The sequence below is a fragment of the Cyprinodon tularosa genome, unplaced genomic scaffold (assembly GCF_016077235.1).
Source record: "Cyprinodon tularosa strain WSP-4 unplaced genomic scaffold, ASM1607723v1 ctg723, whole genome shotgun sequence".
NCBI lineage: Eukaryota > Metazoa > Chordata > Actinopteri > Cyprinodontiformes > Cyprinodontidae > Cyprinodon > Cyprinodon tularosa.
In genome coordinates, this window is record NW_024039478.1 from 464,774 (window position 1) to 491,738 (window position 26,965).

Below are 26,965 nucleotides of genomic sequence, written 5' to 3' on the forward strand. Positions count from 1 at the left end.
TGCGAGTAGAAGTAAGCATTTTTCCAAACAACAATAAAGTTCTGCGACAATGAACTATGGACAAACAAGCTTTCAAGGTAATGAAAACAACAAAACTGAAGTGAAACATCCACATGTGGTTAGTGTAAAGGGAAAGAAAACTAAAAACCCAATTTAGACTTTCTTTCATTAAAATATTATGTGAAGAAACCTTTTATGCAATATAGAATTTTTGCTAAATTGTTCAGCCACATCTCCCAGTATGCTTAGCTTCCCATTATTCAGCCATACAGTAGCAACCAGTAGTCCAATTGACGGGTTTATATCTTCATACAGATTTTAAATTGAATTCACATCAAATCACTAAAATTACTCCCACCCTTCATGGTCAAGAACAGGTTTTTTATCATTTAAAACTGGGAATCATACCCAAGAATCATAGCTGCCCATGCTCTCTGTAATTTTGGCAAAGCTTTGCGGTTTAACATAATAATTGAAGTTAACGTAATCAAAATCATCCATTATATTTTTGTTCCTGTTCACAACACTGCAGGACTGACTATACCATAGGTGACCCTTTAAACAATTAAACTGTTAATGTTTTGAAGACGCTATTCATGAAAAGCAACTGATCTGATGCATCAATATGTTCTCTACTAGCTGAAAAAAAGGTTTCGAATCAGACAGGGCTCCGATACTGCACTAAAATGGTGGTATCAGTCATCGGCGAGTACTGAAAAAAAGCGCACCGATACCATTTTGAGAGCCAAAAGTTTATTCAACTATTGTCACCCATTCCAGGTAGGCAATAAAATGTTCTACTGGATTCACTTTGTATTAGTGTTTTTCCTGCTTCACAAAGGTAAGCAGCATCTTGACAAAGCAATGATGGCAATTATTTTACATCCAAGTAGTATTCAGTTATTCATATATACACACACGCACATCAATTTCAAACAGATGGTATCGGTATGGTATCGGCCGATACTACACAGCCAGGTAGCGAGTATCAGGGCCAAAAAATGGCATCGGCACAGCACTAATAAATAGATATAAATATTTGACATTTGATATTATATTAAATTTATAAAAATATTCAATCGGGATGTAATTTTTGGTTTAATACAGATAGTTCTCTGCTACCATTTTAAAAATCAGGATAATAATACAACATATTTAGATAGATTAATGAACTATTACAAGTCAACTAACCACCAAGAAGGACTGAGATTAACTAAACATGTAAATGTCATTTTATATGATAACCCAACAGATTTCAACAACTGACTTTTTTGTTATTTAGATGTTCTTTTAATGCTCCCATGTGAACTCTTGATAAACCACAGTGGGATATTTATCTGAAACACCTCCTGAAAGTTAAAATTTACTCTTTATAAAATTTACAGCACAATACATTACAGGCATAATAAAGTGATTTCCCGTTAGATAGGAAGCAGATAAACTATAACATAAACGATTTTCTCTTAGAGGCAGATTCAAGCAAAGTTTGTTTATGATTAGCTTGTCGAGTTATCAATTAGCTAGGTCGTGACTTTCACTCACTTGTGTTGCTTTTCTCATAATTGTTCTAAAATATTTACAGATTCATTCAAGACACAAGTAATATAACGTCATTTTGAAACTTATGAGCAAAGTTTTACCCAAACAGTGAATAATAAATATTCATAATTCAGCAGGAAACACTGTTATGCTGGCGTTAGCTTTCTAGCTGCTTGTTAGCATCAGACAGCAAATGCTAGCTAACATGAATGTTTACGTATAAATTCATTAACCATGAATTATTTGGATTTTTTTTTTAAATTAATTCAGCATCCTTACCTGTTTTGCGAGCTTCGCGAAGAGGGAAAGCATCAGAGAACCAACATCCAGACAGAAAAATCCCGGTAACCAGGAATAACACAAATCCATGGCGTCTCTCCATCATCTAAGTTTAGCCAACGATATGTTAGCACACTGAAACTATCCTAAATATACGTCCGACACTGTACCAAATTGCGTGGTCTCATTGATTGCTAGCTTACTGTCAGTGTAAGCATCTTACGGGACCATATTTTGGACTGTTTTGGACAGTTGCTACCCACCGGGCTAACTAGCTTGAGCTAGCATGTTGAGGCTAAGGAGTTTCAGCTGACGACAGCAAACGCCACTCGGACATGGAGCGTTTCGTTGTCTATGTAGACAAAAGACAGCGTCCTCCTTTCGCGAGCTGTCATGTTCAAGCAATACACCTAGCCGTTATTTAAATAAACGTAAGAAAAAAAATCAAACAACCCACTGGTATCATGAAACACCTCTCATCCAAAGCGCCATGTTCCTGTACATCATGGGATAAGGGCGTATAATTCCCTATGACCGAAAGTCACATAAACCAATCAAGGCTCAGAAAGCCTGCACGACACACTGGCATAGCCAATCAACACGTAGTTTTCTTATCGGTCAAGTGAATTCAGTGATTTGTATCAAAGCCGAGGAAAGCCTTTTACTCCCAAGCACTTGGCTGACGTGATTGTTACGCAACGGAAGACTGTGTACCTGCATAAAATGTTTATTTCGGGATTTACGACCACCCATAAATAAATATCTGGTTTTATTTACCGGGAGAGAAATATGATTGGTGGACAAATGGGGGCTCGTTTGATTTCAACCTTTTTGCAGATTCTCACATCAGACGCTTTGAACAGGGGCGGAGCTAGATGGGGGGCCACCTTAGCCATACCATTTTTCCCCCCTTTAATACAGATGGTGGCAACAGTAATACTCTCAAGAGGAATATTCAAAACATTTATTTTTTTTGTGGTTAAATATACACATCAATATACTAACATCAAAGATGATAAGTACATAATTCATGCTCTTTTCAGAACTAGATTTTGTGTTATATGGGACAAAGAGAAAAATATGTGTCTCTGAAAGTCATCTAGGAGATAAATAACAATATCAATAAAAACTTATCAAATAATCAATTTATTTAGATATTAGTGCTTGTAAATATAAATTTTATGCAGAATGTTTATTGATACAAGTACGTAAGTAATGACAATGGAAAAGATTTACGCCCAAGAACTCAAAACTGAGTTTTATTCACTATACCTTTTATCTAGAAATTACAGATGTTTAAATATATGCGTCTATTTGTTAGCAAAGACTGTAGGAAAGTATAGTTAGTCTTTATTCAGAATATATGGATGTTTTGTTCGTTATTTTTCCTGTTGGAACAGTGTAGATTGACAGTGAGGTTCTGGTGCCCATCTACTTTCGGCCACCCCTCAGTGTACATTGGTTATGGCCTGGCCACCCTTATAAATAATTTCTGGCTACGGCTCTGGCTCTGAATGGTACAGATTCATTTATCTCTGCTTACATATAACTGCTACAGAGAGCTCTAACAGATGTCATTCAGAAAATAAAGCACTGATATGTGAAAACACACCCCAGATAGGTTTTATAGTTGTGGTAGAAGTTTAAGGGATAATTACTTCACTGAACAACATGCTTAACATGTATGTTGGACATTCCACAGTTATTCAACCCCTCATATTATTATGGTAAAAAATATGACTCAGCTGTAAAACCACAAAGAGATGTTCATCTGTCCAAATTTACAGGCAAGGCAAAAGAGCATTGATTCAAAACCAGTTGAGGTCCATAGTCACTCTTGAGTAGCTGCATATAGCCAGAGCTCAGTTGGAATAATCTATTATGAGGACAAGTATCATTTAGTTTGATTTTATTTAGTTCTTTTTTAACTTAAAGAAGAACACAACGTTTTAGTAGATTATAAATGTCATCAAAAAGTGGACAGTGTTAGTTGTGGGCAGGAATGATCTTCTATAGGGGTCTGCCTTATAGTGTAGCAGAAGAGGCATCTGATTGAAGCCAGGTTTGTTGTATGAGAGCCTCTTAAAGAAGAGACTTCCTGATGATCAATTTTTATCAGCTGCATTACTGGCTTAATCAGAAAACATCTGGAATAAATCCTCTTTATTTTTTTCAGCCAACATAAAACATTATTGTGTTTAAAAACTAACACTATATATCACTGTTAAGACATCCTTCATATGCTGGCCAGAGTTGATGAGAAAAAGGATCGATCTAAGTACAATGCAATCTTGGGGAAAAAAACAGCCTAAAACAAATACAGACAAAATTTTTAAGATGTTTAGGTGCAAAAAACTTTCAATGTCATGCATATTATTCCCAGTAATACTATATAATATGGCCTATTATCATATAAAATCTAAATAACATTTGATAGTGTGATTAAAATGGAAAAAATAAATTAAACTGAAAATGATACTTGGCATCAAATAATACCCATATGATTTTCTATGGCCTTTTCTTTTTTAGAAGACAATGTTTTATATGAAACTCTATGATTAGATGCATATTTTTGCATGCTTTTTCAAACAAAAGTTGAAGTGAATTGATTACGAGTTAAAAAAATAAAATTTCTATCTGCAACATTTCATAAGTATGCTTTATAGGCTTCTTTATATCACTTTTAGAGATCACCAGCTATTTGAAATATGGTACAGTAAAAAAATTAACATTTGTCTTAATCAGATTTTTTTATTATAAAGCGTTTCTGATATGACTGAGAGTTTGCAAAACTGTAGGGCTATGAATGACAGAATTATCTGCTCTGATTAACTGATGAAGGAGGAGGAGGCAATGCGTGGCATGGAGGAAATCTCTCTGGGATTGAGGACTGATACGTCAGGTTGCTTCTTACTCTCTAGATCACGAATCTGCAACAGAGTGTCTGTGACTCGGGTGCATAGCAAACGAGGCAGAGATCCACAACATCATCTGCTCCGAGAGTGAAAGCATCACCCGCACGGTGAGTGCCCTTTTTTCTCCCAAATCCTTTGCTGACAAATCTGTTTCACTGTAGGAGGTATTTGTTTGTATCTTATCTGTAAAAAAAAAATCTGTTCTTTTTTTTTCTTTTTCTTTTTACCAATTTAACGCTATTTACAATTAATTTTTCTTTTATCAATTTTCTATACTCAACTAACATTTTCTGAAGATTTAGGCTAATTTCTTCTTCTGCCCAGCAAAGTTTTCTAAAATATTAATATTTTAGACTGCAGTCATCTTACTTGTAAAGACTACATACTTAGTGCTAATTGGTGCCTTTTCTTAACAGTTTCCATGTCTTCATAGAAACCCAGGGAGTAATCAATCAGTATACAGCTCTTATTTCTCACAGAAACTGCTATCATATATAAAAAGAGCATGTTTCCACTTCTGTCACTTTGTGTTTCTTCCATGCATTTTTTTTAAGTCTCCCTAAGGTAGCCCCTGAGGAAAATGGCATTCGCTGGGATGTTGAGTGATGAGGACATCAATGCTGCAGTCCAAGCTTGTCAAGGTGAGTCAGACAAGATGCGAAAACTTGCATGCAAGAAGACATACTTAAAAAAAAAAAAAAAAAATTGAAGCAACAAAACTATTCACTATGACACACACAGCATATATGTGCAAGAAGACAGTGACAACTCTCTCAGGGGAAGAAACCTCGCACAGTGTTTTTTCACAAGGGGTTTAAGGCAGGGATTGTGCTGGTTACCAGGCAAACATAAGGCAGGAGACTAGTTACCAACATGATACCAAAGAGTTTCCATCAGACATCATTTGCATAGCTGACCCAAACACGCAAGCTATAAACCTCCTCACATGCAGAGACATTTAATTATTTATCTTTAGCAATTATGTCTGCATGGCAAGGCATGCAAAGCTCAATAGCTTGCTCCATAGAAAAGAAAATGTCAGTGCTTTTTATGCCCTTTATTCACCCAAACCTGCCTGTTAGGGATGTTTAAGGCATGTGAGAACATTTTTTTAAGCATTTCTATACTTCTAATGTCATTAAAAGTTGATATATTTTAAATAAAGGTGGTTATAGAATAGTTTCATTAGAGTTTGTAAATCTGTGAATTGATTGATTTATTTTGCACATGTATTACACTGAATCCTTTGAGCTATCTGAATCTTATAAAAAGCTCCTCCACCAGCTAAGAGCTTTTGGCATCTAAGTCTGTATTAATACTTGAGGCAATATTCCTTTTCCTTGTGCAATTTGAGCAGGATAGGAGCAAAGTCCATGAAGTGCTTTAGGGTGTGTATTGGTAAATGTCATTGGCTGAAGAAAGAAAGTCAGCTGAGCGAAAGAGTAAAAGCGACATCTCTATTCAGGCTCCCACTATTCTTTCTTTCATGTCATTCAGCAATTGACCACTCACTCAGGCATGTGTCTGTTTCTTCTGGTTGCTCCATTTTATGCCCCCCTCCCTCTCTCCCTGACCAATATACTGTAGCTCCGGGCACATTTGACTTCAAGTTGTTCTTCACACAAGTTGGACTGACTGGCTTGTCTGAGACAGACAGGAAAAAAGTGTTTACAGTCCTGGATCAAGACAAGAGCGGATTCATTGAGGAGGAGGAGCTGAAGTAAGGGCAACTGTGCCACATAAATCACATTTGCCCTCCCCAAAGACAAGTTAAATCACAGATATTTAGGGCATATCATGTTTTTCTGATAAACATAAGGTTTAGGTAGAAACGCCACACATTTAAATCCCTTTAAAGATATGAAATTCCCACTAAACGTTTATATATTGATGCTTATTGTTTGGTCCTCTTTTAGATTGTTCCTTCAGAACTTCTGCCCAGCTGCCAGGGAGCTGACAGTGGCCGAAACAAAGACGCTGATGGCAGCAGGGGATAAAGACAGTGATGGCAAAATTGGAATAGACGGTATTTTGCTGTAGAGAATTGGAAGAAAAGCGATGCAAAAAAACTAACATATGCACAGGAGAATAATCCTACAGCAGCCAAAATGATAAATGCTTTTGGAAAATTCTTCTGCAGAAACTAACTTCTGTCTGTTTTTCTCCTTCCTGCAGAGTTCTGTGATCTTTTAAACTGAAGAAATAAATTCACAAGACCAGATCCCTGTGCTCCTTTTCTGATTCCCAGTGGGATTATTTTCCCTCCACAATGAATAATGGAAAAAAAAATGTCCCTAAACTTCTGTACCTGCCTGCTTGTTTCCCATTTGATGTGTTAACACCTAGAAACATTTAACAGACAAAGGGCCCAAACTGGATATGTGTGTTCAAATCCAGCTGGTTCTCTGAATGGAATAATAAATGGATTTCAGGTGTTAGACCACTGTCTCCTGACTTTTCCTTTGTCTGTTTGAGTTCATTCATAGACATAGCCACATTTTCTTAGGCCCTCTTAGAGGTATTCAAAGGTGCAGATCTAGTGAACTAAAAATTATGGAGAAAATTATTCTTGTGTTTATATTAAACACTCTTATAACTGAAAACCTGAAATAAAACCCAGTCAAGTTAAAATCTTTCAGAAATCACCTAATCAGAAAATAGGATTTACTTGTGCATAACTTAATGTGTGTATATCCAGCTGTTTTGTGAAGACCCCAGACATTTATCTGAGAATATTTCAGGAGGAACGGCATCAAGACCAAGGATCAGGAACCATGTTGGGCACAGTAACACAATATATAGAAATGCTATGGAAGAAATGAAACTAGCACTGCACCCTGATCACACCATCTCAAGCTTTAAACCTAGTGGTGGCTGTATTACCTTGGATTGCTCCTCATCAATACAGATAGAGAAGCTGTTCAGACTTATAGGAAAAATAGATGCAGCCAAAAACCAGACAATATTGGAGGAAAACCTTTTGTCTTCAGGATACTTGGAAATTGGGTTTTCAAGTATTTAGATAAAAGCATATTCATTTGCTAGAATGGTTTAGTTAAAGCCCAGACATAAATCCAACGGTGAATCTGTTATAATTCAATCTGATATCATTTAGAAAATAAAACTCAGCAGTCAATTTACCTGAACTTGAGTAATTGATCAAAGAAAAACTAGCAAAAGAAAAAAGTTAGTTCAACATGATCTTGACGTAGAAAGGTTGAAGGTGCACACCACATTACTAAGATGTCATTTGCTTTTGGATTTGAATCTGGGTGCTCTCTACCCGGGCTGTGAATGTTCTTTCTATGCATGCATAGGTTCTCTTGAGATATTCCAGCTTCCTCCCACATCCCCGAAAACAACAACAAACCAAAATCTATATGATCATTGGGTTGACTGCTCTCTATAAATTACTCTTCAGGAGTGTATGTGGATCAAATAGCTTTACCCCATGTGTATGTTGTCCTGTCTTTGAACGGCTGACCACCTCTGTACAGTGGAGTGAACCAAAGTGTAAAAATGTCTTCTTGTATCTAGATATCTGTTTTATGTTTTACACCAGACAAATATTTAAAGCTGTCCTTCTGCTGCAAGCATGAAGGATCGAGAGATGGGCTGCAGCACCACAAGATCATATCCCAGACCTGTCTTGAGTTTCACGTCCATAAACTCTCCTTTGCACTTATTTAGGACAAATAATCAATATAATCTAAGGGTATTGAAGAAATTTTTTTTCTTTATTTCAAGATAGGCAAACACATTAACATGATACACACAAGCTCAACAATAGAGCAGATCATGTACATGAATGTTTTTGATATACTGTATGTACCTGGATATACTGTATATATATTGTTTATTCTTAATGCACCTTTTTCTCCTTGTTTGCACCTTCTTTAATTACTATGCCAATATGTGACCAGTGAATTTCTCCGCTGTGAGATCAATAAAGCTCATCTAATCTAATCTAATCTAATTGCATTGGATTTCTCACTAAGCTCTGGATAAAAATTGTTCAGCTTAGGGGAAATTATTCTGCCAAAGTGGCTCTTCTTTAGTTTGATGATAAAATATTTCTGTTCTTATTTCTGTTCTTCAATATTCAATGTTCCATATTTAGGATATCAGTACCTCTCAGATACGTATTTTTTTATTATAAAAGTAATAACAAACAACACACAACTGGTAAATTATTTTAAAAATGGCTCTTAAGTAGATCTAGGCAAGCTCTAGCACAACACTCTACTGAATACTTCACTCTCAGGGTTTGGTTATCAATTTAGTAGAGAGGTGCCAAATTATGGAATACATACTCAGATGTACCCAAGAAAAACTATAGTTTTAAAGTGTTAAAGGTGGATTGGGTTATTTGATTTTCAATCTTGTGGATTCCTAAGATAAATATATCCAAATTTTTTTCTCTTTTTATGTGCTTTTGTAACTGTTCTCTTTACATTTATTTATTTTGCACATCTGTTTATAACTCACTTGTATATGTATGTTTCTTTTTGTATAGTATGTAATTGGTAACCACATGTGGAGGCAGTTTCTTAGTTATTTTCCTCTTTCGGTGTTGTCATTTATTTTGACTGTATAATTCATATGCATTTCAACATTGTTCAAATAATTATCGTATGTCATATTACAGCATACATAATGACATGATTGATGTATAATGCTAATAACAGCAAAAATAAAACTCTAATTTAAATTATTCCAAGTCCAATTTTACCAATGTTTTGGAATTAATCCTAAGATCACCTTTACTGAAATCTATTGATTTACAAAAATAAAGTACCCAGATTTCCTTATTAGGATTTGTTCATCTTTCTGGAGAGTGACTGTCAAATTACAGGGGAGTCTGGTTGAAATATTAACTGCCATTAGAAATATCTAATCTTTATATTTATTGGGCCCAAATGCCTGACAACTAAATAAGCAAACGAAATGAAAATAAGATTTGTCATCAAATTGTCAACCAGCTACACAAAAATTACTTTGGGATGCAAAAAATAGTCTAGATGATTGGCAGATTGCCTACTAAGGACAGATATCTGGTAGTAGAGACCTCAAAGTCCTGTTCCGGTTTAGACGTGCTGGTACATCTGAAATGTGACCCTGCCTGTGGAGGTTCCCTGAAACTCATGTAAAGATACTGTATCCTATGCTTTGCACAGAGGATAATCTACCTATAGGCAGAGGTCAATGGAGTCTAAAGCTCTATTACTTAATTTGAAAGATGAAAAATGAAAATAATAGTTGTGATTTATACAGTTTATAATAACCAAAAAGCAAGTGATTGAATACTATGTGCATGTTTAGATGTATTCAGATTTCAAGAACTCATTGCATTATTTTCTTGCTTGTCAATATAAATTCATAAAGCAGTAAAGAATAATCTGCCTGGTGCAAAGATAGAAAAAAGCTCACAAATCACAGCTGATCATCCCAGCAACATTTTTATAAAGGGTAACATTTCAACAATCCTTTCAGGAGATCTAGAGCACATGGCAGCAAGTTGTGCCTATGGCCTTAAAGAATTATTTTGTCTCTATAGTAATCGGGAAATCAAACACCAAGAAGCTGCTTGTCCTTAGTGTTGACTTCTCATCATGTCCCAGGATAAAGTGTCTGCCGATGCCTTGCACACTCACATATACAAATTTATGGTCTTCAACATCAAAACCAACATTTTAGATTTTGGTTGTAAATCATCATATGATTGCAACATGTGCAATGAAGCCGAGGAGTCTCGGAGCTGCTCAGGTTTCCACATGTCTAGCTATAGGCCTATGCACACATGGTAGCATCCTCATTTGTTCACCTAAAAATAGATCTAGGCTACTAGACACATTTTTTCGAAACCCATGCATCTCGGTACCTGATACTGAGACTCAAACGTCTGTAAATGGTGTTGCTCAAGGATATATAAGAGAGGGGGAAAGAGGCTTTTGGCAATCACTCCAGTCCGCCTTGGTTTTCACTCGCCTCAACGCAGAGCAAAGGTGAGTGGGACGGGAACCTTCTAAATGCTACCCCGACTCCTGCAGATCACACTCCGGGGTGAAAAGGATTCAGAGGAAGGGTATCCTTGTGGACTACCAGCTGTAGGGAGAAATGGAGCCAACATAGACAGCAAACACACGGACCTCAGGACATTTCAGTTAACGAAAAGAGACGGCCTTTTGGTTTCAGAGGATCAGTGTTTTTGGAAGAATAATGTTTTTTGCAGCGATTAATATGTTCTGCTGCCATCTGATTTTTTTCTCTATGTACGGCAGATACTAATGTTTGTGTGATTTGGTCTACTGGGGAAAGCATCACTTACTAAGTGCCATCACAGCTTAACACTTTGGGATGAACAGTCAGTAAAGGGCTGCGAGGAAATACTCTGAGGCGAAAGGAAGATTTTTAGCTCAGGGGAAGCATGGATATTTACCATGGGAGATTGTACAGTAAAAGATGAGATAACTCTTACCTAAAGCTAGAGCAGAGAAAAGACTATTTTATATTCAGGGCTTAGCTACTGTTGTGCGACTTTATACATTCAGAACAGAACCGATCACAGGCAGTGTTTCCATGTTCATTTGTGTTGATGCATATAAATGAATATGCAAAGTTAAACTGTTTGCATTATGACCACATGACAACTTCTTAATATTTAGAATACTAATTTTCACCTTTTCTTTTCCTTCCAAGAATAAAAAAATGGCCTTCGCTGGTCTCAATGATGCTGATGTCAAAGCTGCCCTGGATGGCTGCGCAGGTGATAACTCACTTTCTTCTTTTATTGGCACATTGCAATATTTACACTGAAAAGTAGGTGTAAACAGAGAGGCAGAGCCTCAGAAACTCCCAGATGCAGTTACCTTACGATCAGCTCTCTTACCTATCCTGCACTAACGACGTTGCAATGTGCTCTTTCAGCTGCTGACTCCTTCGACTACAAGAAATTCTTCAAGGCATGTGGTCTGGCTGGCAAGTCTGCCGATGATGTCAAGAAGGCCTTCGCCACCATTGACCAGGACAACAGTGGCTTCATAGAGGAGGAGGAGCTGAAGTAAGAAAATACTTGAAGACTTAAAGCTGTTAAAGACAAAGCCTATTGGCCTTAGGATTTCAGAAAACCTGACATTACAATACAGTGTTGTTTCATCAGTACATTTAAAAAGGCCTCATTTAAGGCAAACTGATTATCTTCTGACTTACTTGTACATATATTACAAGAACAAAACACATTTAAAGAATTCATTAAAGCTTTTTTGCCATTAATTAAACTCACTGTTTTTTCTACTTGTTAGGCTGTTCCTGCAGAACTTCTCTGCCAGTGCCAGAGCACTCACCGACAAGGAGACCAAGGCTTTCCTTGCCGCTGGTGACAGTGATGGTGATGGCAAGATCGGAGTTGATGGTAAGGGTTCTTCACATAAACTTTGATGAAGTACCTGAAAAAACCTCAAAATCTTTATAGATATCGCTGAGCACTCTGACTGCCAAAGGGCGACATCTCCAATGTTAAAAATGGCGGATGTCCTTCCAGAGAATTTTGTAGTAGTTTATTTTTCTATAAGGCACATTTTTTGTTACAAGGCAGGGCAGTATTTCCTTGCAAACAGACTGGGAAAAACATCCTTACTTGTTCTTTTTATGTAAAGTTACATCTACCAATCCGAAAACCATACCAATTGAGAGTTTTTCCCTTTGGTCCCTAAGTTGTAGAAATCGTAATTTTTTTATGAGAATTGGCTCAATTAGTATTATCTTAGTATATTTTTGCAAATATTTTCTTCTTTCTTGAACTAACAGAGTTTTTCTCTACCTTTGCAGAGTTTGCTGCCCTCGTAAAGGCATAAATCTCCACTGACCAACATCCACTTCTTTTCATGGAACCGCAAACTCCTCAAAGATTCATTAATCAACAGCTGAAAGAATATTTTTTATACCTTATTTATGAGCTGCCTGCGAACTGTTTCTCAACATAGAAGACATATTTTGCTGTTAATGTTACTCAAACTGTGTTATGTGTTCATAAATGATGACTTGTGCAAACTGTACAACGCCATCTGCACTTTTGAGGAAGAGTGAAAAACCAGGAATAAATACTCTTTTGGTGTGAAGCCACCTTGTTCAGGTCAGTCTTTGGCTGAGTGTGCTGCATTTCCTAACTGAAATCATTTCAACACAATGGACTCACTAGACACAGCCAGTGTCAAGTGAGTGCTCACTTGCCACGGTTCTTGAATGCTCAAGAGGTGCTAACTGATGGGCTAGATGACTCGCCTGGCACTTGTTCTCATAATTGGTTAATGGGAAGGGGAGCGTGGCTGGACATTGGCCAGGGCATTGGAAATGTGCTGGGAATTGCCCTGGGGCTTTGCTCACATGCATCTTTAGATCCAGAGAGTTCTGCAATAGACAGCTGCCAGACTTCATGTAATTAGATAACCAAGTCCAAGATCTATTTCTTTAACAAGTACTGCATAATCAGTTAAACGATTTGCTGTGGCAATAGGACGGCTATTAACAGCCGCTGCCTCAGCAACTAGGCTGTATTCTGGCTCAAATCCACTGCAAAGGGTTACAATGGCTTTTAACAAATTACCAACTTTATCTTCTTCAATTGCAAGCCCACTGCAGAAACAGTTTCAGCAGTGGGCTTGCTATTAGTTCAAACAGCTAATTTTTATTGCAGGGCCAAGTTACAATACAAATGGGTTTTTAATTTCCAGGGCACTGCTGGTCATCAAAATGTTAACCCTCATCCCTATCAGATGATATCCTCACCTAGTTACAGTCAGGCAGTGGTCAAAACAGAAAGAGGTGACTGCAAATCACCCCACAGCATGGTGCTGCCACCTATGGGTCAAAACTCTACTGCTTTACCCTCTTCAAAGGTTCTCAATTGTTGTTCTATGTTTTAATATAAAATGAACAAAAACAAAAAACAAACAACCCCCCCCAAAAAAAACAAAAAACAAAAACAAAACAGGCCTCTTACAAAACAGAGCAGTATGTACAGAATGTTATCTGCCCTCTAGAATAAATATTTTTTCCATAGCCCATAGCATAGATCAGGATAAGGTAGATAAAATAGGACTGACTAAGATTTGTTTAGCCATTTGTAAACATTATTCACCATTAAAACAGAAAAATATAAATGGTCTAAGAAAAAAATGAAATATTTATTCAAAGGAGGATCACATACACCCATTTAAGACAAATCACACAATCACAAATCACAAAATGAATTTATAATGCATTCCACACAGTATACAAACAATACCTTAGTAACAAAAAATATGGTCTACTCAAAATTAAACCTAAGACCCAAAATAAAACAAAAACAGATTATAACATATTGTGCAACTTGTAAGTGATAAAAGTAGTAAAACAATCAGTTTATCCAACTTACTCCAGTTGTAATGCATGCATTTTCAGTATCCTCATGAATATGGTTGTGGGTTGCCAACAGCCCTTCCAATTCGCCCACCTCAGCAGTGCGCTGGCCTATTCTTAGCAGCTAGGGACATTAAAGACTTTTTCAAACGCACCTTTTAAGCGTCTTCAATTTTGAAACTTAAAATAGATCTGTCTGCAGTACGAGGCCCTCCTTTTTCTTCCCCTACTCCTCCTCCTCAGCACGGTGTCAGTTATCTTATGCTTCAGATTTCCACAGCCTGAGAGTATATAAAAGGTCATAAGGAGCACTGGGATGGTCACTGCAGTCGACTCCAGTCTTGTCTGTGTCATCTGTACCCTACAAAGCAAAAGATACAACTAAGGTGAGTCTGAATGAAGAAAGGAAAGAGAAGAGAAAATATGGATTTTGCATCAAGCCTTGCATCTTTGAGAAAACCTTTTTAATTATTCTTTCTACACTGGGGTTTACTGAGGACTTCCCACTGCAATGCAGCATCTAAAGAAATAGACTAAGTTGCAACCTTTGGGAGCATCAGTTGTAAAGAAAAAAAAAAGAGAGAGATGGGGGAGACATGGATTATTGGTCAAACCTCAGCATCTTGCAATAGTTGCACATGTAAGGCTCAGCTCCTTGGAAGGAATCAAGAAATGCCAAACGTACACTTCAGAGAGAATTGGACTGACTTATTTAAAACCTGGACCCTCTCTAGTCTTGTTTAATCTCTTAAAGATAACACAAGACAGAACATTATATTCTTTTTGTGTATGCAGCACATGTTGTTAACTTTATGTGGTTCACCTAAAATTTCTTTAGATTGTTTGATTTTTTTCTATCAGGGGACCAATAACCATGTCCTTTATATAAATATAACATTCACTTTAAGGTGAACTGTTTTTAAGAAAGTTTGTGGTAATCAATATTTTATCCTTGCAGATCAAAATGGCTTTCGCAGGTGTACTGAATGATGCTGACATTACTAAAGCCCTGGATGAGTCCAAAGGTATTTCATTCAATGCTTTCTATCTGTGCTTTTTAAGTACCATGAACTTTATTTATCTCTACTGCTTTTTTTTATTTTGGTCTTTAGCAGGATAATAAGCTCTTCTGATTTCATGTGCAGATGCATTCGACTACAAGAAATTCTTCAAGACTTGCGGTCTAGCTGGAAAGAGTGCTGATGATGTCAAGAAGGCCTTTTACATCATTGACCAGGACAAGAGTGGCTTCATTGAGGAGGATGAGCTGAAGTAAGAAAATAATTGAATGCTTAAAGCTGTTCAAGTTAAAGCCTATTGGCCTAATTTCACCATATATTAGGAATGAAACATTATAGTGATAGGCAGCGCTGACTGACAAAGAATAGTAAAGTGGGGAATAATTTGTTTTACATACACATGTCACACATTTAAGAGCGGGTTGATAATTTTATATTAAAAATGCAATGAAATACAATTCCGTAGCAGTGAGTGGTGTCAGAAAAAGCAATAACTATCCTATAGATCTAGTGGAGCCCCATCCAAACATCCATCTATCCATCCATTTTCTGTCATGCTTCATCCCTGGTGGGGTTGCGAGGGGTGCTGGTATCTCCAGCTGTCTATGGGCGAGAGGCAGGGTACACCCTGTACAGGTCGCCAGCCATCGCAGTGCAACACAGAGACAAAGAGGACAAACCACCATTCACGCACATACTCATACCTAAAGAGGATTTGGAGAAGCGAAGACACCAGGCTAGGAATTGAATCCGGAAACTTTTTGCTGCAAGGCAGCAGTGCTACCCTCTGAGAAGCCCCCCATCCAAACAGTCTTCAATATTTAACAGTGTTTATGAATATTCATTTATTTACTTTAATGTTTCAATATGTTGTAAGATAATACATAAAGATTTTTACTTCTGTCCTTGATAGCAGCCTACCCACTGCTTTACTTATACACCTAATCAAATAGCAGCATTACATTTTCTGTTGTTGCTTTTTAAATCCCATCTGGTGGCTCCTTTCAAAATACTCTGAACTTGACCCCTTCAAAGCCAAGCCAAAATGTGTTGACATAAGAGGGACGTTGACAGTAAGACATATTATAGTGGCTAAATGTGGCTGAAAAGTTTTTAGGGTTGTTCAAATGCGCCATACTATATGGACTTTTAATGTCTTCTAGGTCTTAGATAAAATCAGCTAATAAAGACAAGGACTAGTTGACCTTGCATAGCGCAAAATAAAGATGTCCATAGATCTCTAGTGTTCTAAGGGCTATGTTTGCCTCTGCATTGATTTAACACTTATGGAAAACTGCCTGACTTGGTCTATTTGAAGTGTGTTCTGTTCAATTCTGGTGAGTAAACATTATCTTTGTTTATTACAGGCTGTTCCTGCAGAACTTCAAGGCAGGTGCCCGCGCACTAACCGATGCTGAGACCAAGGCTTTCCTCAAGGCTGGTGACGTTGATGGTGATGGCAAGATCGGTGCTGACGGTACGTTCACCACAGAAAGTTTATAACACTCATTAGACATCCTTCATTAAAAAAAAACTAAAGTTCAACTTTGTTTGTTTCTCTGTCCACCCTGCAGAATTCTCTACCTTGGTTAAGGCATAAAGACAACATGACCAACAACACATGCTCTGATGGAACAACAATGCCCACATCGACCTCCCCCCATTTCATCTGAATATAAACAATTTTTATACATTTGCTTAAGGGACGTTTCCTCATATATACAACACACTGTCCAAAAGATGATGATTTTGAATGTTGCTCGGTTGTGTTCATGTCTTAAATATGAATTTTGCTAACTGTAAAATCTATGCACTTTCCAGGAACTAAAGATAAAAGGACAATAAAATAATTATTTCTTTGTTTTGTGTTATTTCATCTATAAAACCGATTATAAACTGATTATTTGTTTAGAGAAAAGGAAACAAATTTCTTAACCCAAAAACATATACCTCGAGTTCAGAGGGTCAAAACCACAGATTTTTTGCATATATTGTTCTAAACATCCAGATTTAAAAAGTGATTTATCTAGTCTTTGCCCTTGCCCACACGTAAAGTCATTTCAGTTTCTAAATAATATCTGGATAGGATTAGGTAGAAAGTAGCTAACTAAAGAGCCATTTGTGGCACATAACCAGAGGTCGCTCCATACCAAAACACACTCATTTGAGCATTTCATCTATAATATACTTTCATTTATCCTTTGCCATTATGCAGCTGTGTGCTTGATCGTTTCTCATTATCCTTGACTTAAGTTATAGAGACCAAAGCTTTAACTAAGGAATTAATTAAATGTTTACAAAGATTTACAAAGCATACCTTGCCATTTGCTGGTATATCAGTAAGCACAGAAACTCACATTTCAAATGAGGTCAGAAAGAATCATGTGTTCTTCTATGTAGCTCCTTCCTTTAGCCACTAGATGGAAGTATTGAGATACTTCTAAGGTACACTTTAACCATCTCAAAGCATTGGAAAAAGACATCAGTCAAGGGATTTTTTTTCTTTTGCCCATTTTTAAGTAGATTCCTTCATATTCATTTTACTCTATTTTATTTTGTTCGTGTAGTTTTTGTTTTGTTGCATTATTATTGTTATTTATTTTTTACTAAAGTAATACAAGTATTTGTCTTGTGCTTTGCACTTTTTTTTTATTTTGTCATGTTGCAATCAAATACTGTACATCACAGATTTGATTTCAGTGGGAAAGAAATGACAGTTGATTTACATTATGTTTTTTTTTATTTGAACAGTGGGCCTTCGCTGTATGGTAGCTTACAAACTTACATTACCTTACATTTTCATACCTATTTTATTATATTATATTATATTGAAATAAATTTTTTTAACCTGATCACATCAAGGAGCTGGGAATTATTAAAAACTGCATGCAACATAGAACCATGAGGCTCCCACTAACATGCCTGAGTCTAAGACAGACAAACTTGTCTTTCTACTTCCAATGTAAGTTTAACTTGTCTCATCAGACCACAGGACACAGGGCACGAATCCAATAATCCAAAAACTTAGTCTGCCTGTCTTCAGCCAACAGGTTTCCCTGTGCTTCATCTTTAGCCCTATTTCTGGGATGACAGCTATTCAGACTGTTTTGATGTAGTGTTTGCATGTGCATTTATCTTTTGTTTTGGTTGACCTGATGGCAAGAACTGATGGAACTGAAACCTGTCGTGATAAACCACAATATGGTCTTGAAGTTTACAACCTTTTTAAGAGTGATTCATCAAATTTCACAAACCTGCTCTCCATTCAAACTAACAAATCCCATTCCCTTTTATTAAAACCCAAGACTGTTGAAAGTGAAAAAAGACATAAATGCCTCCTGGTTGAGTATTTTCCTGTGAAAAGATGCGATAAAATGTCTTTATGAAAACGCATTTTACAATTACTCACATTTGCAATTACTTTTAGGACTTTTTGAGTATGACTTTACCAGCTTTGCACTTCTGTCAGACTGGATAGTGAACAGCAATGTAAAGCAAGAAGGTATTTTGACTGGGGCTAAACCTTTGTCGCAGAATTTTGGCCGCCTCTAACCCGCTTCCCTTCAGGATTGCCCTGTACTATGTTCCATCCATCTTTCCATGAACTAACCAGCTTTTCTGCATCTGCTGGCAAGGACATCTCCAAAGCATGATGCTGCATGTTTTAACTGAGGGTATTTTTGTCGACGAGTCATTGCATTTTGAAAGGAAATGAAAAAGTCCACTTTTGGTCATTTGACCAGTGCACCCCTCTACAGGACTTATGGAAAACTACTCAAAATCCTTTGGCGTTATTTCAACAGGAACTTCTTCGTGCCACTTTTCAGTTAATGATAGGATGGTCAAGTGAAAACTAACAATTTTCTTTGGACAAATGTTCCCACCTGAGCTCAGGATCTTTGCACGTACGCCAAGGACTTCTTGGCTGCTCCTCTAATCAGCGTACATGTCCATGTTCTAGTATTTTTCCAGTTTGTAGAGTTTTTCTCCATTGCTGGATGACTGCTCAGAGCTAACTTCATGATGATTCTGTTTTTTTTCCAAAAACCTCTAGAGTAGCCGTGTTTCACTGAATTTTATTTTGAGATATCATGAGATAAGGGAAGAAAGACATGTACACTTCAGATTTTGGAAAACAAACAAGAATAGAAGATTGAAACTTTATTGTCATTACTGTCACAAGTACGAAGCAAGGAAATTAACTCTCTGCATTTAACCCATCCCCTTGGGGAGCAGGGGGCTGCCATTGTGTGGCACCCAGGGAGTGGTGTGGAGTTAAAGGTCTTGCTCAGAGTGGCAATCCATGGGAGTGGGGTTTGAACTAAGACCCTCTGGGAACAAGTGCAATGCCCTAACCACTAGGCCACCACTCCTCAGCTTTGTTTTGTTTTTTATTGCAAGCTTTAAATAAAAAGCTTATCTTCAAAGTAACTATTAGTTTATTATCATGGTGTGGTAAACAAAGAACCATTTAATGAAATACTTTCTTTTAATGTAACGCAGAGACAGAAACAGCATGTCTAACAATGACTTGGTTTTCTCTCACTGATCTGTCAGACTCCTTTGCCCAGACAGGTGAGAAAACACATCGTCCTGTCTCTCTGTCCTCACTCTTACAGAGCACTAGCAGATGTAGATAAATAAATGATTGTCCTGTAACAGTATAGTTAAGGTGCTATCAAAGGAGGGCATGACATCATGCACCTGTTCTAGGTAAAGTTGCATCACTCTTCTCCAACCTGTGTCCTTGGTCTCTTTTTCACTCACAGTCACAGTAATATGATTGAGTTTCCATTTACCTTCTCAGTTTGGTCCACTTCACCAGCACGGCTCAGACACCGACTGTTGGGTTGAGAGGCCTCACTAACAAGATGGTCGTCATGTAGGACTGAAGAGAAAGAGGAGGGAAAAGCCTTAAATTAATAAGATTCACTACATTATCATAGTTTAAGCTTAAGCCAAGGTGGCCGCAGATTTTGAATAGCACAAAAATAAAGCTGAATCGAGTCTCACTCCCTTGCACATCAGTTACTTTAACAAAATTGTTGCATGTTAGCAGGGTAGGAAATAAAACAATTGTGTTAAAGTAACTATATATGATGAATTAAATGGCAAAAGCAGTTGCTTTATTTTTTTCAGTGTAGCTATCCAGGGTGGGGGGGTCACCATAATTTCTGCAAAAGTTGTCAAATTTATGGTCTGTAAAATTAATGAACTACCTTACAGAAAAAGTATTTTTGTCCTTGTACATTCACATGTTTTATTCTGACTTGGGGACATTGGACACTTCCTCAAAAATCACAATTTTACCACAAAAATCGAATTTTGTAAGTACTTTTTAAAATTTTGGGGTGAATTTTCTCCCCAAAAAATATCTAGCTGTAAATTCTACTCATATTTATTGATTCAGAGGTACTCTTAGAAAAGCATGGGAACTGACCTGTTAAAATTGAAGTTTTGGGTTTTGCAGTGCATAACGATAGGAAGTCTACTTCATGCTGATTACAGTGGAAAAACAGAATATAAAAGTATATTATTTGCGACCTAAAATTCTGATATCCTACCCATAATTATTAACATTGCTCTATCGTGTATGGGATGTGCGGGTGTTATTTTTTTAGACCAACCAGTGTGTAAGAACTGTGCCATTTATTGACCGAGGCACACGAGAGCGCACCACTACAAAGATTGTTCTTAACTTTGATTTTGTGAATTGTACATGAAGTGCGAGCTTCTGTAATCCAAATGATTCAAACATTCAATTAGACGTACACAAATAAAAATAAAGGACAAAGCAACATTAAACAGCACTGTTGAGCACATTTGCTCGTTGCGCAGTCTCACATTCCCCTTCAGAGAATAAATATTCTTCATCATCCGCCAATGGGACAACTACGGAAGAGGATTAGGGCCACTGAAGAAAAAAAGTAAACTGATTTTTGAATTTTATTTCAGTATATTATGAGAAAAAAGTCAGAATTCTGCCTTTAATCTCAGAATTTTGACTTTTTTCCTCAGAATTCTGACTTTAATCTCAGAATTCTGACAGCTAACAAACATGTTAGCATCAAGCAGTAGCCATGTCTGTTTTAGAGACTAAACTAGCTCTCTTGTTTTAATCACCTTCTGCTCTTCCATTAATGAAATAGCATCTCCTGGGGCCCTCGGGCACATAAAAAGTCGCCTAATTCCTTCATTTTTCACCAGTGTGTTACTGGCCCTCACAAACAACTCACATCTTTGTCAGTGAAGCTGAGTGCTCCCACATCTCTTCCTTCATGGTGCCCTTCTACATTACTAAGATCCACAATTCTGAGAATAAAGTCAGAATTCTGAGAAAAAAGTCAGAATTCTGAGGAAAAAAGACAGAACTCTGAGATTAAAGTCAGAATTGTGAGGGGGGAAAAAAAATCAGAATTCTTAGATTAAAGTCAGAATTGTGAGAAAAAAGTCAGAATTGTGAGAAAAAAAGTCAGAATTCTGAGATTAAAGTCAGAACTTTGTGAAAAAAAAGTCAGAATTGTGAGAAAAAGACAGATATCTGAGATTAAAGTCAGAATTGTGACTTTTTTTCTCATATTATACTGAAATATAATTTTAAAATCTGTTAACTTTTTTTTTTTTTTTCCAGTGGCCCTAATCCCATTCAGTAAACAATAAATCATTACCAGCAATAAAACAGTTTTAAGAGCGCTATGCCACTTGTCAATGAGGACACTACAAAGCACGGGTCATGTTTTTATGGTGATATTTGATCTTTTATAAACAAGTTTTTGTGGGATCGCGCACTTTTTTTTCACATAAGTCAAGATACTTTTTAGGTCTATTAAAAATATTTATTTCCCTTGTTTTTCTCTTCCTGTTAAATGTCTAAATGAAAAGGTGATGGTAGTAGACACCGGAGGAGGACAAGGGAGAGAGAGACAGTGGCTTCATCCTGTCCTGTTTCCTGGAATTAAACTGGGTAGGATTGGATGATGGAGGGGAGGCGGAGGTAGAGAAAAAGGAAACTTTCCTCGCAGAATGGTTGTTATTTATTTATTTATTTTGCACAAAGGGCATTCCGGAAGTCCATATTCCGATCTCTGCGCTCCTGTGCGTTATAAATAGTAAAGGTTAATTAGTTAGCTGGGAAATCGGATCAGGGGCGGGCAGTCAGAATTTGATCCATAGTCAGGTAACTCAAGCAAACCCTATTGTCACTGCAATCAGACCTATATAAATCGACCTTGACGGACAGCAGTCACCACACAGCTTCACCTCTCAGCTGCATCACCGACCGACCAGGCAGAAATCCCAACGCGGTAAGTTGCAGAGGACGCACCGGAGTTCCCTTCTTTCTTTTGCAATTTCATTTTAAACTATTTTACATTTTAACGCAGATTTTAGTCTGACACAATTTACGGATTCAGATTTTTTTTTTTTTTTAGGTAAAATAAATACAAACATTACTAAAAGTTCCCTATAAAGTTTCTATCTTTTTTTTTTTTTTTTTAAGTCTCTTTCGTCGCCTTTAAAGATTTTGTTGTTGTTTTTGCATAGTAGGCTACCTGTCTAAAGTTGTAGCTAAATAATTCACAGAGGCTGTTCTTCCGACAGGAATAAAATGTCGATCTCATCTGTCCTTTCTGCTGATGCCGTTGACAATGCCATCAAGGACTGCCAAGGTATCCCTTTTCACTATTATATCTTTGTACCTAGGTTCCATGCAGCCCACTGATAATAGTTTAGAAATAAGCTCTTATTAAAAGTGCTTATAGTTGTTTGTATTTTACTATCATTTCTACTTTGGGACATTTTCCTGGTTATATGGAGATCAGGTGGGATTTTTTTTCTTCCAGCATTGTATGTGAAAAGGTAAATACAACATGCCAAACTCAGTCAGAGAACATATGGTCATATATTTGAAATATGCAGTCATATAAAACATTTTTTTGTGAGGGCATCTGTTTTATTGTGGTAATAAAGACACAACTCAGGAAATATTAGTTAAAAAATAAATAAATAAAGGAGGTACTTAAAATACACAAAGACTTAGATCACTAAACTTTAATTAAAACAGTAGCAGGGAGGAAAGTTATGCCAAAAGCATAAAGATTTCGACAAACATATTCAAGAATCCTTTAAAAACATGGGGTTGCAGGATGTAAAGTATATGGCTGAACTTTCAGTTAAACTTTTTAATTATAGATTTGCGCAAAATTACAGGCACGACATTAAAATATACAATATGAGCACAACTTTTTCTACCCTAAACTTTGTCATGTATGTAAATAGTCAGAATTTGAATGCATTCTCAATAGTTAGTCTTACGTTTGTTATATTTTTACATTTTGAACAGGAATAACCCCCCCCCCCCCCCCCCCCCCCCCAAAAAAAAAAGAGAAAGCTTTTCTATACAACTATTTTGTGATTATTTTTACAACCCAGCAGGACTTTTACTAATCTGTATGCCTTGTCTTGCAGCTCCGGACTCTTTCTCCCCAAAGAAGTTCTTCCAGTTGTGTGGCCTCGCCAAGAAGAGCCCACAGGATGTGAATAAGGTTTTTGGGATTCTGGACAATGATGCCAGTGGGTTTATTGAGGAGGAAGAGCTGAAGTGAGTCCTTTGGCAAACTGCAATTTTTGCTTTAGTAATTCTACAAAACATAAACCTTAAAGCAATCAATGGCTGGTTCAGTCATCCTTTGGAATGTTACATCAGAATTACACAATAGTTAATCAAATTCTTTAAACACTTGGAATCTTGCAACTATTCAATTGATTTTTATCTGGCAGTGAGGGATTAAGACACTATCCATATTTTGGGAAAATGTTCTCTCTTACTACATTAAATGAAACCACAATCAGAAAAACTCATTATCAAGAAGGTCCGGTGTTTAATGTGACTATGCCTATTCTTTCTTGTCGGAAAATGTTTGCTTCAGAATATCAGATGTCAGTTTTATTTCCCAAGTTTTCTTGGAGAAAGATTTCTCTGGCTTTATACATCTTCATTTGCTCCCATCAGGTTTTTCCTCCAGAGGTTCTGCCCTGGGGCTCGGGTCCTGACGGACAAGGAGACCAAAGCCTTCCTGAAAGCTGCTGATGGGGATAGCGATGGCCGAATTGGAGCCCAAGGTAAGAATAACTGAGTTTATGCAATTTCCCATTCTAGAATGCAAATAAATATCATTTTGTACTTAAAACAGACGACTACATAGCTAAATCCTTTATGTACCAGTCTCATGTAGATTTTACTTAGTCTTTAGGGAAAAAGTCAGGCTTTCGCTTCAAATGAGATCCCTGAATGGGACTTTGTTGACAAAATACAGGGTGTGTTTGCAACACCAGTTACAATGTAAATCTGTTTATCTTATAAAGTTTGTCATTTAGGGTCATAGGGGGGTGTTGCCTATTTCCAGCAGTCTTTGAACAAAAGGCAAGTTGCACCATAACAGGTTGCCAGTACATCGCTGCACAAAAAAGAAACATACAAACATTTATAAATAGAGTAACACGTTAAGAGTCATGAAACGACCTAACAGTCATGATTTTTGGTCTGGGGGGGGCATGTACAAAGACCATAGGCTGGGATTCAAACCCAGGCAACAGTGATACAAACTGCGTCACTATGCAGCCCATATGTCTCAAATATCTGATATTAGAAAGAAAGATTTGCAACAGATCTCAGAATCGTCTGATGGTTCTCAGTCATATATGTAAATAAAATGGGGCCAAAATCTAATCTCTCTAAAATCTCATTTAAGTGTTTAAACCATTTCAAACCTACAAGGAGCCGCATATAAAAGTTGACTGGGACTGAGTACAGTTTGATAGATTAGAAATGAATAGAGAAAGAATATGTTTAAATCATTGGATGATTTTGTCTTTAATACACTGTTATTTCATTATTTAAACGTTGCTGCTGTAATTTGCATTATTTTTTTTTACAAGTTTTCCTCTTGCAAATTTCATTGATAGGTACCGGAAAATAAATTATTGGGTTTATAAAATATATTTTATTTTTTCTCACAGAGTTTCAGGCTTTGGTCTTGTCCTAAACTGGCGGAAACCCCTTCATCTACATCTGACCTCTATCGACCGCCGCCAGATGACACTTAAAGGGCTCCTACTGTATTCATTTTTATTGTAGTTAAACAAAACCACTTTCCAATGTCATGATTTCACAAAAGTGTTGTCAACTAACCCTTCCTTGCCTGTCATGCATTAGCTTTTTTGTTCTTTATATCTATCAGTTCCATCATAAATATGAGTTGCTAAAACTAATAAGCACTTAACTGCTAAAATAAAAGGATAAAACCTAATTTTAATGGCTTGTTTTTCTCGTATTTATAAGAGCAGCATATTTAAATTGACTGCAAGTGTTTCAGACACAAAAAATGATAGAAAATGCTGTTATTTCCATTTTAAAAGATGCATTGTTCTTTTCCATTCTAGAAGTGTCCTTAGATAAGCAGTTCTGCTTTTCTCCCACACAGTATCAGTGTGTTTTGTACGTTAGTTGGCAGTGAATGTACAGTAAAGATATGAGTGTGTATAGATGGCAAACATTTCATAGATCTGTGTAGCTGTGGGACCAGGGGAAAAGCAGCAGGAGGGGTGACCTTGCTGACCACCTGAGTGTCACTGTGGTCAGATCGAGTAACTCCTGACCTCAGCTTTGTAAATGAACTCCAGCTGGGAAACAAAACACAGACGCACAAAAAAACCTTTGCATTTGCAAAAATCAAATATGAATTTAGATATAGACAGCCAACCATGCAAAAAGTATCCCGTCACAGATGTAAATATGCACATTCTGTGGTAAGTCAAATGGAAACGAGTAAGTGAGCAATAGCACAGTCCCATTCAGGAACATCAGTTTATTTTATCAGCTACTCTGAAGTTCCTCCTTTGACCACACGTTCAAATGATCTCTCAACTGTATTTTTACTCTCTACTTACAGGATTCAAGGAATTAAAATTAACAAGTACCTCACTCTTCTCCCACCCATCGAAATATAGAGTAGCGTTTCTTTAGAGCTCCCACTTGAATGTTGTTACAATTATCCCTAGATTGCAGGGGTGAACCTGACTATTACAGCACACACCTTATACTCACAGCTACCCCATGGGATATACCCTGGTATTAGCATGAGGTCACAGTCACTAATGCAGATACTACAGTCATATCTTTTGCAGCTCAATTTAAGGTAGTTTCAATGACAAATGTATATTGTAATAGAAATATATATTTGCAAAACAGAAGCATTACTTATTTCATTATGTTATTAAATCCAAAATATGTTTGCTTGCTTCTTTTTTTGTGACCATTTTACATTAAAATAGCTTACATCATAGCCTTAAAAATATCCAAGGGTGAAATTAAAGATAGATACATTATCTGAATGACTTGGAATCTTTAAAAGGAGTTTCCTAAAACTATCAAACTTTAAAAAGTGAACACCTTAAAAACACTTTGACACAAACAACATAGTTAGGATTTAAATGTGATGTGAAACACATTTATAAACATGACTTAAACCTTGTTCAATCACAAACAAGTTAATACCATATAATTCTGTTGTCTGAATTACAACTTTAAGCATTTATAATGTAGAATGTCTTGCAAAGATATTAAACTATTAAACATGTTGTTGCACCAGACCAGTTCTATTCAAATCAAACTTAACTGATCCAAAAGGAAAATTAAATGTTGTAGTGACTCAGAGGGCTTTTTTCCCCCAGGTGCTGTTGTGGATGTTAATAGGAAGGATCTTCTGTAGCCGTTGGTCTTTCACCCAATTTGGAGAAGCTTTTGACTGAAGACTCTAC

At 36.8% G+C, this 26,965-nt stretch overlaps 5 protein-coding genes across 6 annotated transcripts in view; 4 read left to right on the forward strand and 1 right to left on the reverse strand.

Moving 5' to 3' along the window:
* lmtk2 (lemur tyrosine kinase 2) overlaps positions 1–2,341 on the reverse strand; it is a 27,995-nt gene extending 25,654 nt beyond the window's left edge. Inside the window, exon 1 of the mRNA XM_038269196.1 lies at positions 1,819–2,341. Coding sequence (XP_038125124.1) covers positions 1,819–1,924 — 106 coding nt within the window. The 5' untranslated portion in view covers positions 1,925–2,341. The remainder of the gene's footprint in view (positions 1–1,818) is intronic.
* Positions 2,342–4,682: 2,341 nt separating this feature from the next.
* Positions 4,683–7,173, forward strand: pvalb5 (parvalbumin 5). Its single transcript, XM_038269205.1, has 5 exons — positions 4,683–4,840; positions 5,288–5,374; positions 6,321–6,453; positions 6,650–6,759; positions 6,909–7,173. Exons 2-5 carry the CDS (start codon positions 5,314–5,316, stop codon positions 6,929–6,931), a joined length of 327 nt encoding a protein of 108 aa, XP_038125133.1. The 5' UTR covers positions 4,683–4,840; positions 5,288–5,313; the 3' UTR covers positions 6,932–7,173.
* Positions 7,174–10,588: 3,415 nt separating this feature from the next.
* LOC119772672 (parvalbumin beta-like) lies at positions 10,589–12,854 on the forward strand. The gene is made up of 5 exons (XM_038269204.1): positions 10,589–10,738; positions 11,433–11,499; positions 11,661–11,793; positions 12,035–12,144; positions 12,561–12,854. Exons 2-5 carry the CDS (start codon positions 11,442–11,444, stop codon positions 12,584–12,586), a joined length of 327 nt encoding a protein of 108 aa, XP_038125132.1. The 5' UTR covers positions 10,589–10,738; positions 11,433–11,441; the 3' UTR covers positions 12,587–12,854.
* Positions 12,855–14,357: 1,503 nt separating this feature from the next.
* Positions 14,358–17,009, forward strand: LOC119772674 (parvalbumin beta-like). The gene is made up of 5 exons (XM_038269207.1): positions 14,358–14,515; positions 15,088–15,154; positions 15,275–15,401; positions 16,516–16,625; positions 16,723–17,009. The coding sequence occupies exons 2-5, from the start codon at positions 15,094–15,096 to the stop codon at positions 16,746–16,748; spliced, it is 324 nt and encodes a 107-aa protein (XP_038125135.1). The 5' UTR covers positions 14,358–14,515; positions 15,088–15,093; the 3' UTR covers positions 16,749–17,009.
* A 5,234-nt stretch (positions 17,010–22,243) lies between these two features.
* Positions 22,244–25,455, forward strand: pvalb8 (parvalbumin 8). Of its 2 annotated transcripts, none has more exons than XM_038269203.1 (5): positions 22,244–22,452; positions 22,730–22,815; positions 23,615–23,747; positions 24,159–24,268; positions 25,166–25,455. In XM_038269203.1, exons 2-5 carry the CDS (start codon positions 22,755–22,757, stop codon positions 25,189–25,191), a joined length of 330 nt encoding a protein of 109 aa, XP_038125131.1. In that variant the 5' UTR covers positions 22,244–22,452; positions 22,730–22,754; the 3' UTR covers positions 25,192–25,455. The 2 variants fall into 2 exon arrangements, with proteins under 2 accessions (XP_038125131.1, XP_038125130.1); XM_038269202.1 differs by having other exon boundaries at positions 22,264–22,452; positions 22,748–22,815.
* The last annotated feature ends 1,510 nt before the right edge of the window (positions 25,456–26,965 follow it).

What these genes read in the sequence shown, in the direction of transcription:
- pvalb5 (XM_038269205.1), top strand. Translation starts at nt 5,314, where the DNA reads ATGGCATTCGCTGGGATGTTGAGTGATGAGGACATCAATGCTGCAGTC. An exon ending in TGCAGTCCAAGCTTGTCAAG is followed by an intron (nt 5,375 to 6,320) that starts GTGAGTCAGACA and finishes AATATACTGTAG; the next exon opens with CTCCGGGCACATTTGACTTC. An exon ending in TGGCAAAATTGGAATAGACG is followed by an intron (nt 6,760 to 6,908) that starts GTATTTTGCTGT and finishes TCCTTCCTGCAG; the next exon opens with AGTTCTGTGATCTTTTAAAC.
- LOC119772672 (XM_038269204.1), top strand. Translation starts at nt 11,442, where the DNA reads ATGGCCTTCGCTGGTCTCAATGATGCTGATGTCAAAGCTGCCCTGGAT. An exon ending in TGCCCTGGATGGCTGCGCAG is followed by an intron (nt 11,500 to 11,660) that starts GTGATAACTCAC and finishes GTGCTCTTTCAG; the next exon opens with CTGCTGACTCCTTCGACTAC. An exon ending in TGGCAAGATCGGAGTTGATG is followed by an intron (nt 12,145 to 12,560) that starts GTAAGGGTTCTT and finishes CTACCTTTGCAG; the next exon opens with AGTTTGCTGCCCTCGTAAAG.
- LOC119772674 (XM_038269207.1), top strand. Translation starts at nt 15,094, where the DNA reads ATGGCTTTCGCAGGTGTACTGAATGATGCTGACATTACTAAAGCCCTG. An exon ending in AGCCCTGGATGAGTCCAAAG is followed by an intron (nt 15,155 to 15,274) that starts GTATTTCATTCA and finishes TTTCATGTGCAG; the next exon opens with ATGCATTCGACTACAAGAAA. An exon ending in TGGCAAGATCGGTGCTGACG is followed by an intron (nt 16,626 to 16,722) that starts GTACGTTCACCA and finishes TCCACCCTGCAG; the next exon opens with AATTCTCTACCTTGGTTAAG.
- pvalb8 (XM_038269203.1), top strand. Translation starts at nt 22,755, where the DNA reads ATGTCGATCTCATCTGTCCTTTCTGCTGATGCCGTTGACAATGCCATC. An exon ending in ATTGAGGAGGAAGAGCTGAA is followed by an intron (nt 23,748 to 24,158) that starts GTGAGTCCTTTG and finishes TGCTCCCATCAG; the next exon opens with GTTTTTCCTCCAGAGGTTCT. An exon ending in TGGCCGAATTGGAGCCCAAG is followed by an intron (nt 24,269 to 25,165) that starts GTAAGAATAACT and finishes TTTTTCTCACAG; the next exon opens with AGTTTCAGGCTTTGGTCTTG.